Source organism: Oncorhynchus clarkii, chromosome 4 (genome assembly GCF_045791955.1).
Source record: "Oncorhynchus clarkii lewisi isolate Uvic-CL-2024 chromosome 4, UVic_Ocla_1.0, whole genome shotgun sequence".
NCBI lineage: Eukaryota > Metazoa > Chordata > Actinopteri > Salmoniformes > Salmonidae > Oncorhynchus > Oncorhynchus clarkii.
This window is the reverse complement of record NC_092150.1, coordinates 51,074,740-51,091,916: the sequence shown is the minus strand read 5'-3', so window position 1 is coordinate 51,091,916 and position 17,177 is coordinate 51,074,740. Positions and strand designations below refer to the sequence as shown.

At 40.9% G+C, this 17,177-nt stretch overlaps 1 protein-coding gene across 3 annotated transcripts in view; it reads right to left on the bottom strand.

Moving 5' to 3' along the window:
* LOC139406915 (neuronal growth regulator 1) overlaps positions 1-17,177 on the bottom strand; it is a 397,350-nt gene that overhangs the window by 248,712 nt on the left and 131,461 nt on the right. For all 3 annotated transcript variants that reach the window (XM_071150075.1, XM_071150076.1, XM_071150077.1), the window contains exon 2: positions 4,936-5,162. In XM_071150075.1, coding sequence (XP_071006176.1) covers positions 4,936-5,162 — 227 coding nt within the window. The remainder of the gene's footprint in view (positions 1-4,935; positions 5,163-17,177) is intronic.

Sequence of the window (17,177 nt, the reverse complement as noted above, 5' to 3'; positions counted from 1 at the left end):
CAGGCTATTGGGAGTAGGTCAGAGACCTGGCCGGGTGGTGCCAGAATAACAACCTATCCCTCAACGTAACCAAGGCTAAGGAGATGATTGTGGACAACAGGAAAAGGAGGACCGAGCACGCCCCCATTCTCATCGACAGGGCTGTAGTGGAGCAGGTTGAGAGCTTCAAGTTCCTTGGTGTCCACATAACCAAAAAACTAGAATGGTCCAAACACTCCAAGACAGTCGTGAAGATAGCACGACAAAGCCTATTCCCCCTCAGGAAACTGAAAAGATTTGGCATGGGTCCTGAGATCCTCAAAAGGTTCTACAGCTGCAACATTGAGAGCATCCTTACTGGTTGCGTCACCGCCTGGTACGGCAATTGCTCAGCCTCCGACCGCAAGGCACTACAGAGGGTAGTGAGTATGGCCCAGTACATCACTGGGGCTAAGCTGCCTGCCATCCAGTCTAGGACAAAAAGGCTTCTCAACAGTTTTTACCTCCAAGCCATAAGACTCCTGAACAGGTAATCAAATGGCTACCATTTGTATTGTGTGCCCCCCCCAAACCCTATTTTATGCTGCTGCTACTCTCTATTTATCATATACGCATAGTCACTACTACCTCAATCAGCCCTAACTAACTGGTGTCTATATGTAGCTTTGCTACTGTTTATAGCCTCGCTACTGTGTATAGCCTCTCTACTGTTTTTCACTGTCTTTTAACTGTTGATCAGGAAACAGGATGCACTAGAGCTCAATTTTGAGTGTCATAGAAAAGGGTCTGAGTACTTACGTTAATAAGGTATATTTTCTTATGTATACATTTGAAAAAATTCTAAACCTGTTTTTGCTTTGTCATTATAGGTTATTGTGTGTAGATTGCTGATTCATTGATTTTATTTAATACATTTTAGAATAAGGCTGTAACATAACAAAATGTGGAAAAAGTCAAGAGGTCTGAATACTTTCAGAAGGCACTATATATGTCCAAGCCCTCTGCGAGATTTGAAAACCGCAGGAGTATCCATGGTGCCACAAGAGTCAATAGAACTGGGTGAGCTAGACACAATTGGCTTTCTGATTGGATTCAACATTTAACCTTTATTTAACTAGGCAAGTCAGTTAAGAACAAATTATTATTTATAATGACGCCTACATGTAAAGCCCCTCCGGTCAAACCCTCCCTTAACCTCGACGACGCTGGGCCAATTGTGCGCCGCCCTGTGAGACTCCCGATCACAGTCGTTTGTGATACAGCCTGGGATAAAACCTGGGTCTGTAGTGACGCCTCTAGCACTGAGATGCAGTGCCTTCGAACACTGTGCCACTCGGGGGTCAAACTAATAGTAGAATAAACGATTAGTAGATTCAGGTAAATGCTCACAAGTTTACTGTTGACAATACCTGTATGCTTATGAGCACATTTAGCAATATGATAGCTTGATAAACGACTATTTATAGCATATTTGGAGCTAACAATAGTGGGTTGCTTATGGGAGCTAACAGAGCGATCAATGGAAGTTAAATTAACAGCCACAGATTTACTATTTATAATACCCCTATCAACATGGGAAGCTGTGGCAGAATTATATATTTAATGGGAGTAAATACCTTTGAGGAGCTTGATTTGATCAGTCAACGCTTCAATGTAGAGACAGAACAGGGGACAAAGGCATAGGCAGGTACCTCCGGCCTACGCAGGTACCTCTGGATCTGATCTCGAAACAAAACCATGCAGGGATGAAGGCGCTAGAACCTCTGGATCCAGGGCGGCGAAGCTGTTTGAAGTCTGTATCCGGTCCGGGCTTTCCACCACCAAGGAGGCCACTTTTGCCAAAGGCCGCCGCTGTTGACTTCCACGACGAGAGATGTGCCTCCATGGCTGGTTGGTAAGGTCAAGGAAAGGAACATCCACTAAGTCATCCAGAAGCATCCTACTACTAACTCCATTCTCCAGGGAAGGGAGAGACCCCTTCACGGTGGGATCCCTGCAGAGCACCGATAAGTCGGCTGTGGAGAGACGACATGGTGGCAACACTCCCACCAGGCCAGAGCATTGTCCAGCTTCTGGAGTAGAAGAGAAAGAGAAAGTAGGAGGACGTGGATTCCCTAGTAGCTTGTGTAAGTTTGCTACTAGCTTTCTAAGAGTAGCCACTTCGCCCCTTTAGTCCTCTGCAAGTAAACAGTTGCTACATTGAAAGTCCAGACTGAACACATTGTCCCAGAATAGAGCAAAATAAACACAGCTCCTGCAGCATTGAAAACATTCGTTAGCGACCTCCATGTGAAACTAAGGTGGTTCGTCCTTTAAAAGTTACAGTGTACTGCAGCATAGCGTGCGTGGTGCCGCAGAATTCTATAGCATGTTATTTAAGTGCCAACCACTGGTACCATTAATGCTAGTTTGACCAGCAGAGGGCATCTTTGAGAAGTATTTGATAGCCTTTAATAGTGGCTGTATTAGATCATTTAAAACCTTTTTTTGGAAGAGCATAGTATATGGGATTGATTTTAAAAAATGCTTAATTAATTTGATTAATATTATGGTGTTTCAATACCAATAAATATATTTACGTGACGGTTGGGAGTAGGCTACAGTTCTGGGCTATTTAGCTAAATAATTCCCGTGTTTTGTGGGCATGTGGGAGATAGGGGTTTAATTCCCCGACAGGGATGAATGAGTAGGCTGTCCTTGTAAATAAGAATTTGTTCTTAACTGATTCCATATGTGTAATTTCATAGTTGTGATATATTCACCATTATTCTACAATGTAGAAAATAGTAAAAATAAAGAAAACCCTGGAATGAGTAAGTCTGTCCAAACATTTGAGGCCATCAATACGTTTTGGCTAGAGAAATGCAACAAATACATTGATCTTCTCAGCAAGGTTTTACCCATGGTTGTGGACCTGGGTGGAAGTGCAACTAAAATGTAGTTTAAATAACCATCTGCATTTTGAATGTCTTTTTTCTAGTTATTTTTTTAGCAAAAGCATTAAAGATGTTTTTGAAGAAAAACCTGAAGCTGTTTTGAGTTAGAAATGTAACACTTCAGACTACTTAAGCATCGAATACATAGGGGGATGTTCACACCTACAGTATCCAGGCTATTAAGAGTCTATTGTCCTGCTAATCAGGCTACACGTGCTTGAAAACCTGTTTTCAAAATGCCACCAGCAGTCCATCACGACTGTAAATAAAAACAAAGCATCTTGTTAACATCTTGTTTACATTCTTTATTGTAATCACAATGTCACAAATAAATTGTATCTACCTTTGCAATTACTTTTAGAGTTTGGGATTAATTTGATTAATATTAGGTTGTTTATATTCCAAGAAAAATTTAAAACCCTCTGGGTGTCCGTTAGGATGGAACGAAAATTATGGCACTGTACAACGTGACGGTCGGGCGTAGGCAACACAGTACTGGGCTTTTAGCTAAGAATATGTCTCCTGTGCGTAGCTCTGTGGCCCATCCCGTGCCTCCTACCCTCATTCCTTAAACATTGCACGCTTTCAGTGGATACAGCTGGAGAACTGCAAGGCAATCTCATTGTGCGCCACTCAGGAGCCAAGACCAATATGGTCAAAATATATTGTGCTGATAAAAACAGGTTTAATAATATATCTGTGAGAATATCCAAGGGGCTTTCATATAATTCTAAATTAATAATAATAATAATCGCTTTGCTTAAAAAATAACAATATTTTGAATATTTTGTTTTCAAATAATGTAAATAGAACGAGAAAAAGGCCATTCTTGAACATGGGGTTACTAATTGTTACTAATTTGCAAATAAAGCCAGTTAGAATTAAGTTCTATTTTTAGAGGGAGAGAAACCAAAAAACGGCAGTCATCTCATGGTTCTTCCAGTCAAGGCCAGCACAGGTATTGAACCAGCATCTGAAGCAACACAGCTTGCACTGCTATGCAGTGTCTTAAACCATTGCACCACTCAGGCACCGTACAAGTTGACCGGTCGGGAGTGGCCTACAGTACTACAGTAAGAGCAAAATTTTCCTAACAAATAATCCTAACAAAATAAAGATAAAAGTTTAACAACAGTTTTTGTAAGTAATCCTGAAGTCGTGCACAATTATCAGTTTCTATTTTAGGTTTATGTCGTCCATTCATTGTCAGTTAGAGACACAGTAGGACCGAAAAGCATAATCAGTGATCTAACTCCCCCTTGTGCTGGTCTGGAGCAATGAAGTGGTGACACAGGGTACTGCACTGAACCACAAATTACCTCTAAGTCCCGCAGCATAATCACAAAGCTTTTAGTGGACCAACCACTGTAAAAACTAGCTGGGTTTCTGTGAAAAATAGAAACAAATCATATAAAAACAGCCAAAATCGAATATGTAAATAATAAAAATAATACATGGGACTTATGGCACTTTTCAAGGACCCAAAGTCACTTTACAATTGTAGGAATGAAAAGAAAAACAAAAAATCAGGAGTGAAAACAAAAGATCAGACTAAACAAAAACATGAATAAAGAGCAGAAAAGTTGACAAAAACAGAGACTTAACAAAAAACAGACAAAGCACTATCAAATCAAAGTTAATGAATATACACTCAACACTGTTACTAAACAGGTAGCAGGAAGAAGCGACAGCCAAGCACGAAGCCAGCAGATACTCTTGCCTGGAAATGACATCACTATGAATATATTTATGAAATATATGTGACATATTGTACATGGACATATTTAAGTAATACATGTATTTAGATATATTTATTTAAAATACGAGTACATACTTAATGCATTTTAAATATATGTCAGTATATTAGGCTTCAGTATGGGTTGTAATTATTTTATTTTATACAGTCTTTTTTGCTGATCTTTATGAAGGGATGCAATAATTCCAGACTCCACTCAATTATTTTTTTAAACGCAGTGTGATGCAGTGCACACTACCCGTGATATGTTAAAAAGTCAGATACCTTTAACGACTAGATGAAGGTGCTTTGGCTTTGGATTGCGCTCGCTCTGAACAGAGCAGGTATACAAGCCGTCGTCAGTCACGTCCACTTTCTGTATCTGCAGGCTGTACTCCCCCCCACTCGATACGATGGACACACGGGGGTCCACGGACCACTTGTCATTCCCTGCGAAGATGATGCTGGAACGGTTCAACCAAGCTCCTTTAGAGATTCCATCCGAAGTGCACCTAGGAGTAGAAAAAAAAGAGCCCAGTCAGATTTAAAGGAGTCTCTAATGCTGGAAGTCACTGATGACATGGTTAATCAATGACTGACCCACAAGAGCCTGTTACACATAACAGTAGACTGGTCCAAGGCCTTTTTGTGCTGTATATCAAACTCCTATGCACAAACAGATCTGGGACCAGGTTAAACATTCAGTAGTGTACACATAAAGCAAGAGCCTGTGCAAGACCCTGTACATACACTAGGACACTATGATAGAGACCAATGGTCACTAGCTGACAAAGTCATATAATCTTATTTTAAACCTGCTAACTCTTAATGCCTATTCCTAACCTTAAATTAAACCAAAAAGCACATTTTTGTTTTCATAAATTTTTATGATATAGCCAATTTAGACTTTGCTGCTGGACTATCTAGCGGAAATCGCTCAGTTCTGACTCCAGGAAAATATTAATGACAATAAACGTCAACCTTCCACAGGGGCCGCTGTTTTGAAACCAATGCGCTGACAGTTTTGTACTACTTCACATTGTTTCAAATTATTTTTCGAAGATACAGTACCAGTCAAAAGTTTGGACACAGCTACTCATTCCAGGGTTTTTATTTATTTTTTTACTATTTTCTACATTGTAGAATAATAGTGAAGACATCAACAATATGAAATAACACATAAGGAATAACGTAGTAACCAAAAACATGTTAAATATATTTTAGATGGGAGATTCTTCAAAGTAGCCACCCTTTGCCTTGATGACAGCTTTACACACTTTTGGCATTCTCTCAACTAGCTTCATGAGGTATTCACCTGGAATGCATTTAAATTAACACATGTGGGCAGGTAGGGGTGGTATACAGAAGATAGCCCTATTTGGTAAAATACCAAGTTAATATCATGGCAAGAACAACTCAAATAAGCACAGAGAAATTACAACCCATCATTACTTGAAGACATGGAGGTCAGTCAATCTGGAAAATCGCAAATAGTTTTAATGTTTCTTCAAACGCAGTTGCAAAAACTATCAAGCGTTATGATAAAACTGGCTCTCATGATGACTACCACAGGAAAGGAAGACCCAGAGATACCTATGTTGCAGAGGTTAAATTCATTAGAGTTAATTAACTACACCTCAGATTACAGACCAAATACATGCTTCACAGAGTTCAAGTAATGTACACATCTCAACATCAACTGTTCAGAGGAGACTGCATGAGTCAGGCCTTCATGGTCAAATTGCTGCAAAGAAATGACACCAATAATAATGACACTACTAAATGACACCAATAAGAAGCAGAGACTTGCTTGGGCCAAGAAACATGAGCAATGGACATTAGACTGGTGGAAATCTGTCCTTTATATTTTATATTGGTCCCAATGTTTCATAAGCTTAAATAAAATATCCCCCAAAAAATTAATATGCAGAAATAACTTATTTCTCATTTCAGTTTTCATCCCTGTTAATGAGCATTTCTCATTTGCCAAGATAATCCATCCACCTGTCAGATGGGGCATATAAAGAAGCTGATTAAACAGCACGATCATTACACAGGTGCACCTTGTGCTGGGGACAATAAAAGGCCACTAAAATGTGCAGTTTTGTGACACAACACAATGCCACAGATGTCTCAGGTTTTGAGGGAGCGTGCAATTGGCATGTTGACTGCAGGAATATCCACCAAAGCTGTTGCCAGATAATTGAATGTTAATTTCTCTATCATAAGCCACCTCCAACATCGTTATAGAGAATTTGGCAGTACCACCAACCGGCCTCACAACCATAGACTACGTGTATGTCATCGTGTGGGCAAGCTGTTTTTATTTTGTATTTTAATTGATTTTTTATTTATTTATTTTTTTACGTATTTTTATTTGCCATTTTTTATGATTATACAGATAACAGACAGAACAGTTAGAGGGCCGAACACAAACGGCTCCCATACCAAATCAACCCCCCCACCCCCCCATGATCTAACATAGCCCCACCCCAAAAGCAGGCATGATATACAATAAGTAATATATTCAAATAGTAAAAAAAAGACAAACATATTATAAAACAAAAAGGGGAAAATAATGAAACAAGTTCTAATTCGGGTTGGTTTATGGGGTTGTGAAATTAGCTGGGTCCATGTCTTCTACAAAGGTTAGGAAAGGTTGCCAGATATTTTTTAATGTAAATGCAGATCCCCTAACAGTGTAGCATAAGCTTAAGCTTAGGAGGAAACCGATCCTTCCACTTAAATAGTATAAGACGTCTAGCTAGAAGAGTAGTAAATGCCAGCATGTTTCCCATAGAACTGTTTAGAGGGGCCTCCTGTGGTGCTACTCCGAATAATGTAATAAAGGCAGAAGGTTCTATAGGTCTCCCCAGTATCTTAGAAAACATCCAGAAATCTGTCCAAATCTGTCAAGTAGCAAGAGCCTGCTTATATCGGTCACAAGTAGGATCTATTTCTGGTCTAATCTTGGATAATGTTGCCTTTGACCAATGCAGCCGATGAAGTATTTTAAATTGAATAACAGCATGTCTTAGACATAGATGAAGAAGGTATTATCTGAAGCATACTCTGCCAAGTTTAATCTGAAAGTTGTTCACCTAAATCCTCTTCCTATTGGTTCTTCTCATAGTTCAAGCATATGTCGCCATTCAAATAAGGGTTCCCTTTAAAAATATAATCTAGAAGGGAGGTAGGTGGGTGTGATGGGAAGTGACTAGAGTATGAAGATACAAAACTACACAATTGCAGGTATCTAAAGGTATCTAAAGGAAATGGGATCTAGGAATATTTTACTTTTGTTCTAACTGCTAACAAGATGTAAAATCCATATCCATATAAGTCGTTCAGTGAGGAGATCCCTTTTCCAGACCAGATATGAAACACCCGGTCTGATAATGATTGAGAGAATGTATGGTCCTTTAATAAGTTGAAAATTCACTGAGACCAAACGATCGCCTGAACTGTGCAGATTTTTAGAGAATGTTTCACAATAGTGTTTCTAGTGTATTTGGAAACAGCCTCAGCTGATGCAATTTTTGCACAGACTAAGGCAGCTAAAGAGGTGGGGCAACAAAATGAGATCTCCGAGGTCAACCATTTCGGGCCTGTAACATCAGGGATTTCTGTCATCCAATATAGGATGATTCTTAATACTGAAGTGCTAGACCACCCTGAGGATGAGATCTCTACAATACGCTCTTACGTATCCAAGGGTATTTCTTCTTTCAGATAAAAGCAGATATCAGTTTATCTATGGAGATAAAAAACGTAGGTTTTCATTCATTTTAACAGTGTTCAATCTTTGGCCCAAAGAAAGAGAAAGTACATCCCAGCGTTCAAGATCATGTTTCAGAATGAATATCAAGAGAGGGAAATTGGCTTTATAGAGATTTTTGAAATCGTGTGTGACCCAAATTCCCAAATATTTCAATTTATGTGTAGTCACTCTGAAGGGCGCATGACTAAAATCAGTTTGCATGGTTGAAGGATCAATAGGTATCAATTAACTTTTTTGTAGATTAACCTTATACCCGGATATTTTACCAAATGTCTTTAGTAGAACCTGGATCCCAGTTAAAGGGTCGTACATATATAAAAGCATGTCTAAGCCCCCTCTTCGAATACCTTTGATGGTGGTGTTATTACGTATTGCTATGTCTCAATTGCGATGGCAAACAGCTGAGGGGATAGAAGACAACCTTGTCTTGTCCCATGCTGAAGTTGAAAATAAGATGAAAGGTTATTGTTTGTGTACACTGCAGCCATAGGGGAGGAGTAAAGAACTTTGATTCGGGACATAAAATTGGGACTGAATCCAAATAGTTTGAGAGTATAAAATAGATAATCCCACTTCTCCCGATCAAACGCCTTCTCAGCATCAAGTGATAACAATATCTCTGGAGTGTCAGATGAAGAGGGATTATAAAGTATATTATAAGGACATCTGATGTTGAAAAAAGAATGATGATTTTTAATGAAACCAGTGTTTAGACATAATGACTACCGCCCCGTAGCACTCACATCCGTCATCATGAAGTGCTTTGAGAGACTAGTCAAGGACCATATCACCTCCACCCTACCTGACACCCTAGACCCACTCCAATTTGCTTACCGCCCAAATAGGTCCACAGACGATGCAATCTCAACCACACTGCACACTGCCCTAACCCATCTGGACAAGAGGAATACCTATGTGAGAATGCTGTTCATCGACTACAGCTCGGCATTCAACACCATAGTACCCTCCAAGCTCGTCATCAAGCTCGAGACCCTGGGTCTCGACCCCGCCCTGTGCAACTGGGTACTGGACTTCCTGACGGGCCGCCCCCAGGTGGTGAGGGTAGGCAACAACATCTCCTCCCCGCTGATCCTCAACACTGGGGCCCCACAAGGTTGCGTTCTGAGCCCTCTCCTGTACTCCCTGTTCACCCACGACAGCGTGGCCACGCACGCCTCCAACTCAATCATCAAGTTTGCGGACGACACAACAGTGGTAGGCTTGATTACCAACAACGATGAGACGGCCTACAGGGAGGAGGTGAGGGCCCTCGGAGTGTGGTGTCAGGAAAACAACCTCACACTCAACGTCAACAAAACTAAGGAGATGATTGTGGACTTCAGGAAACAGCAGAGGGAACACCCCCCTATCCACATCGATGGAACAGTAGTGGAGAGGGTAGCAAGTTTTAAGTTCCTCGGCATACACATCACAGACAAACTGAATTGGTCCACTCACACAGACAGCATCGTGAAGAAGGCGCAGCAGCGCCTCTTCAACCTCAGGAGGCTGAAGAAATTCGGCTTGTCACCAAAAGCACTCACAAACTTCTACAGATGCACAATCGAGAGCATCCTGGCGGGCTGTATCACCGCCTGGTATGGCAACTGCACCGCCCTCAACCGTAAGGCTCTCCAGAGGGTAGTGAGGTCTGCACAACGCATCACCGGGGGCAAACTACCTGCCCTCCAGGACACCTACACCACCCGATGTCACAGGAAGGCCATAAAGATCATCAAGGACATCAACCACCCGAGCCACTGCCTGTTCACCCCGCTATCATCCAGAAGGCGAGGTCAGTACAGGTGCATCAAAGCTGGGACCGAGAGACTGAAAAACAGCTTCTATCTCAAGGCCATCAGACTGTTAAACAGCCACCACTAACACTGAGTGGCTGCTGCCAACACACTGACACTGACTCAACTCCAGCCACTTTAATAATGGGAATTGATGGGAAATGATGTAAATATATCACTAGCCACTTTAAACAATGCTACCTTATATAAATGTTACTTACCCTACATTATTCATCTCATACGCATACGTATATACTGTACTCTATATCATCGACGGTATCCTTATGTAATACATGTATCACTAGCCACTTTATACTATACTATGCCACTTTGTTTACATACTCATCTCATTTGTACATACTGTACCCGATACCATCTACTGTATCTTGCCTATGCTGCTCTGTACCATCACTCATTCATATATCCTTATGTACATATTCTTTATCCCCTTACACTGTGTACAAGACAGTAGTTTTGGAATTGTTAGTTAGATTACTTGTTATTACTGCATTGTCGGAACTAGAAGCACAAGCATTTCGCTACACTCGCATTAACATCTGCTAACCATGTGTATGTGACAAATAAAATTTGATTTGATTTGATTTGATTTGATAATGAGGGAGAGGCAGGCAATACTCTTAGAAAGTATCTTTACATCGCAATTCAGTAAGGAAATTGACATATATGAACAGCACAAGTTTTTTTTTCCTTTTTCAGAATAAGTTAAATAAACTCAGCAAAAAAAGAAACGTCCTCTCACTGTCAACTGTGTTTATTTTCAATGAACATAACACAATTCAACAACTGAGACATAAACTGAACAAGTTCCACAGACATGTGGCTAACATAAATTAAATAATGTGTCACTGAACAAAAAGGGGGGGGCAAAATCAAAAGTAACAGTGGTGTGTGGCCACCAGCTGCATTAAGTACTGCAGTGCATCTCCTCCTCATGGACTGCATCAGAACTGCCAGTTCTTGCTGTGAGATGTTACACCACTCTTCCACCAAGGTACCTGCAAGTACCCGGACATTTCTGGGGGGAATGGCCTTAGCCCTCACCCTCCGATCCAACAGGTCCCAGACATGCTCAATGGGATTGAGATTGGGGCTCTTTGCTGGCCATGGCAGAAGACTAACATTCCTGTCTTGCAGGAAATCACGTGCAAAATGAGCAGTATGGCTGGTGGAATTTTCATGCTGGATGGTCATGTCAGGATGAGCCTGCAGGAAGGGTACCACATGAGCGAGGATGTCTTCCCTGTAATGCACATCATTGAGATTGCCTGCAATGACAACAAGCTCAGTCCGATTAAGCTGTGACACACCGCCCCAAACCATGACGGACTCTCCACCTCCAAATCAATCCCGCTGCAGAGTACAGGCCTCTTGGTACCGCTCATTCCTTCGACGATAAATGTGAATCTGACCATCACCCCCTGGTGAGACAAAACCGTGACTCATCAGGGAAGAGCACTTTTTGCCAGTCCTGTCTGGTCCAGCGACGGTGGGTTTGTACTCATAGGCGACGTAGTTCCCGGTGATGTCTGGTGAGGACCTGCTTTACAACAGGCCTACAAGCCGTCAGTCCAGCCTCTCTCAGCCTATTTCGGACAGTCTGAGCACTGATGGAGGGATTGTGCGTTCCTGGTGTAAATCGGGCAGTTGTTGTTGCCATCCTGTACCTGTCCAGCAGGTGTGATGTTCAGATGTACCAATCCTGTGCAGGTGTTGTTACATATGGTCTGCCACTGCGAGGATGATCAGCTGTCCATCCTGTCTCCCTGTAGCGCTGTCTTAGACATCTCACAGTACTGACATTGCAATTTATTGCCCTGGCCACATCTGCAGTCCTCATGCCTCCTTGCAGTATGCCTAAGGCACATTCAGGCAGATGAGCAGGGACCCTGGGCACCTTTCTTTTGGTGTTTTCAGAATCAGTAGAAAGGCCACTATAGTGTTGTAAGTTTTTATAACTGTGATCTTAATTGCCTACTGTCTGTAAGCTGTTAAGTGTCTTAAGGACCGTTACAATGGTGCATGTTCATTCATTGTTTATGGTTCATTGAACAAGCATGGGAAACGGTGTTTAAACCCTTTAAATTAAGATCTGTCTAGTTATTTGGATTTTACGAATTATCTTTGAAAGACAGGGTCCTAAAAAAGGGATGTTTCTTTTTTAGCTGAGTTTACATGTTTGTCTAACTGTTAAGGGTAAAGAGTATGAGGAGAATGATTTCTCAAATAGGGAAAGCAAGAGAGGAGAGAGTGGATCTGAGAATGTTTTAAAGAATGTCAGTTACAGGGGATTTACCACACTGCATAGATTTGGCTTGTCACCAAAAGCACTCACAAACTTCTACAGATGCACAATCGAGAGCATCCTGGTACGGCAACTGTTCCGCCCACAACCCTAAGGCTCTCCAAAGGGTAGTGAGGTCTGCACAACGCATCACCGGGGGCAAACTACCTGCCCTCCAGGACACCTACACCACCCAATGTCACAGGAAGGCCATAAAGATCATCAAGGACAACAACCACCCGAGCCACTGCCTGTTCACCCCGCTATCATCCAGAAGGCGAGGTCAGTACAGGTGCATCAAAGCAGGGACCGAGAGACTGAAAAACAGCTTCTATCTCAAGGCCATCAGAGTGTTAAACAGCCACCACTAACATTGAGTGGCTGCTTCCAACATACTGACAACTCCAGCCACTTTAATAATGGAAATTGATGTAAAAAAAATGTAGCACTAGCCACTGTAAACAATGCCACTTAATATAATGTTTACATATCCTACATTACTCATCTCATATGTATATGTATATACTGTACTCTATATCATCTACTGCATCTTGCCATCTTTATGTGATACATGTATCACCAGCCACTTTAAACTATGCCACTTTTATGTTTACATACCCTACATTACTCATCTCATATGTATATGTATATACTGTACTCGATACCGTCTACTGCATCTTGTCTATGCCGTTCTGTACCATCAGTTATTCATATATCTTTATGTACATATTCTTTATCCCTTTACACTTGTGTGTATAAGGTAGTAGTTGTGGAATTGTTAGGTTAGATTACTTGTTGGTTATTACTGCATTGTCGGAACTAGAAGCACAAGCATTTCGCTACACTCGCATTAACATCTGCTAACCATGTGTATGTGAGAAATAACATTTGATTTGATGTTCATAATTTTTGTATCATAATTTACTAATTAGATTTTCAGCTTGTCGCGTTGAAAGATCAAACTCTGTCTGAAGTGTCAAATGTTTTTGTAAATCTGCGGATGAAGAGTGTGAATGTGCCATATCTAAATCTCAGAAGGGTAGTGATTTTATTATATTTTATTTGTAAATTCCCCTAGGTGTTGAATATTGCACTGTACGAAATAATTTGGCGCATTAGATTAGACTTCATTGATTCCCATACTGTTGTAGGAGACATTCGATGAGTTTGATTAAGCTAGATAAATATCTCAATTTGAGATGATATAAAAGCAACAAAGGTTTCTTCTGATGCAGTGACGGATTTAGGTATGGGCGACAAGGGCAGCCGCCCGGGGCGGCATCTTACCAGGGGCGGCACGGGGCACCAGCACAATTTTTTGGGGAACGGTGACATTTGCACGATCGGTTTTCTATCGCTTATTTGCATGTCACGTCAATGATATCATGTCACCGTGTGGGACTGTGGGTCAATTAAACTTGTCAGAGTGGGAACCCTGATTCTAGTTTGTGAGCTAGGCAGGCTTCTGCCTGGGAAGGTCTCCCACTCAGAAGTACGAGATGAGGAGGGGGGCATGGGTAGGTTGGCCTCAGGTCTCCCCACTGGAACCCGAGGTAGGGGGAGTGGGGGAATCTATCAAATAGCGCACCTCTAACTTTCTACAGTACTAATGCAATTAGTAAAATCAGTCACACTATGAAATGCTACCAAATAAACCACAATTCATTCAAAATATTGTGAATATATAGTTTCACAGACATATTGTTGCATTTTTTTCTGGATCGTTAAGAAGAAGGTGAATTGGTTTAGTCTTGACTCTTGGTTAACAGTGTTGGGGAATGGGTCATGTATTGATGCTCGAGTGCCAAGTCATCACACATGGATAAGAAAAGGTCTAAGCCATCAGGTGCCCAGTTTAGGAAAAAGAGGGAAGAAGAGGAGAAACGCACCAAAGATAAAGGTATGCAGCTATGCCATCTCTTTATGAGTATAATATTATGCATGTAATGAAATAGGCTAGTATAACACTTGTTTTTGTTAGCCTATGTTGCTTGCATTGCTATTGCACATATGGCAAAAATATTCCCTTTTCTGTCCAATTAGCTTACATAATATTGGATATAATTTCACAAAGTTTCATCATGATAATGTGTGTAGCCTGCAGCAAAACGATTACAACCTAACTAGCACATTATTGATTTGGTTAACTTTCATTGAGGTGACATCATAAAGGTTTTCTGTGATTGATTTGACTAGGTCCGGAGCTCAGTAAGGGGAATTTCAAGTGCTGTAGGCTAATTTAAAGGATATTAGGCTGATATTTTGTATCTTTTGTGATATATTGAGTATTTTGGGTGTCTTATGCCTAGAATTAGCTAAGGAGGTTGTATGGTTAATTTGGTTGACATGACATGTATATTTAATTGTGCAACAAATGTATTTAGGGTGTCAGACAGATATACTGTATTTCAATGCAAATATTTTGGAGCACCCTCTGGAGCTGGCCAGGATGAGGAGCCTCCTCAGCCACACAGGCCTCTTCAGAAATTATCTCGGAGCCTCAGGATGAGGAGCCATCCACCTCCTCAGCCACACAGGTGTCTTCACAAAATGTTGTCTGAGCCTGAGGATGTAGACCCATTTGCTTCCACTTCTCCGCAGCAGGATTCTTCAGGTGTGTTTGTGTGCACACGCACATGTGTGTCTGTGTGCGGGGTAAACGCACGTGTTTAAATAAATAAATAAATTCCCTTTTGCAAAGCTTTAAGTTTCCATATTGTAGGTGACAATGATACATGTATTATTACTGGGTATGTACAGTTGAAGTCGATAGTTTACATACACTTAGGTTGGAGTCATTTAAACTCGTTTTTCAACCACTCCACAAATTTCTTGTTAACAAACTATAGTTTTGGCAAGTCAGTTTGGACATCTACTTTGTGCATTTCCAACAATTGTTTACAGACAGATTATAATCCTTATAATTCACTGTATCACAATTCCAGTGGGTCAGAAGTTGACATACACTAAGATGACTGTGCCTTTAAACAGCTTGGAAAATTCCAGAACATTATGTCTTGGCTTCTTTTTCTCCCTTTATTTAACTAGGCAAGTCAATTAAGAACAATTAACTAGGCTAATTGATATCATTTTAGTCAATTGGAGGTGTACCTGTGGATGTACTTCAAAGTCTACCTTCAAACTCAGTGCCTCTTCACTTGACATCATGGGAAAAACAAAATAAATCAGCCAAGACCTCAGAAAAAAATTGTAGACTTCCACAAGTCTGGTTCATCCTTGGGAGAAATGTCCAAACACCTGAAGGTACCACTTTCATCTGTACAAAAAATAGTATGCAAGTATAAACACCATGGTACCACGCAGCCGTCATACCGCTCAGGAAGGAGACGCATTCTGTCTCCTAGACATGAACATATCCAAGAACAACAGCAAAGGACCTTGTGAAGATGCTGGAGGAAACATGTACAAAAGTATCTATATGCACAGTAAAATGAGTCCTGAAAGGCCGATCAGCAAGGAAGAAAACACTGCTCCAAAACCACCATAAAAAAGCCAGACTACGGTTTGCAACTGCACATGGTGGAGAATGATCGTACTTTTTTGAGAAATGTCCTCTGGTCTGATGAAACAAAAATAGAACTGTTTCACCATAATGACCAACTTTATGTTTGGAGGAAAAAGGGGGATGATTGCAAGCAGAAGAACACCATGCCAACTGTGAAGCACGGGGGTGGCAGCATCATGTTGTGTGGGTGCTTTGCTGCAGGAGGGACTGGTGCACTTCACAAAATAGATGGCATCATGAGGATGGAAAAGTATGTGGATATATTGAAGCAACATCTCAGACATCAGTCAGGAAGTTAAAGCTTGGTTGCAAATTAATCTTCCAAATGGACAATGACCCCAAGCATACTTCCAAAGTTGTGGCAAAATGGCTTAAGGACAACAAAGTCAAGGTATTGGAGAGGCCATCGCAAAGCCCTGACCTCAATCCTATAGAACATGTGTGGGCAGAACTGAAAAAGCACACAAACCTGACTCAGTTACACCAGCTCTGTCAGGAGGAATGGGCCAAAATTCACCCAACTTATTGTAGGAAGCTTGTGGAAGGCTACCCAAAATGTTTGACCCAAGTTAAACAATTTAAAGGCAATGCTACCAAATACTAATTGACTGTATGTAAACTCCTGACCCACTGGGATTGTGATCAAATAAATAAAAGCTGAAATAAATCATTCTCCACTATTATTCGGACATTTCACATTCTTAAAATAAAGTAGTGATCCTAACTGACCTAAAACAGGGAATTTCTACTAGGATTTAACGTCAGGAATTGTGAAAAACTGAGTTTAAATGTATTTGGCTAAGATGTATGTAGACTTCCGACTTCAACTGTAAGTGAGTTATTGTCACGTTCGTTAAATGGAGGAGGCCAAGGCGCAGCGTGATATGAATATATCTTCTATTTATTAATGAAGACGAACACTAAACAAACTATACAAAATAACAAAACAAACGTGAAGCTATCATACAAAAGTGCAGACACATGCAACTAGACATAGACATAGAAAATAACCCACGAAATACCCAAAGAAGATGGCTTCCTAAAAATGGTTCCCAATCAGAGGCAATGATAAACAGCTGCCTCTAATTGAGAACCAATCTAGGCAACCATAGACATACATAA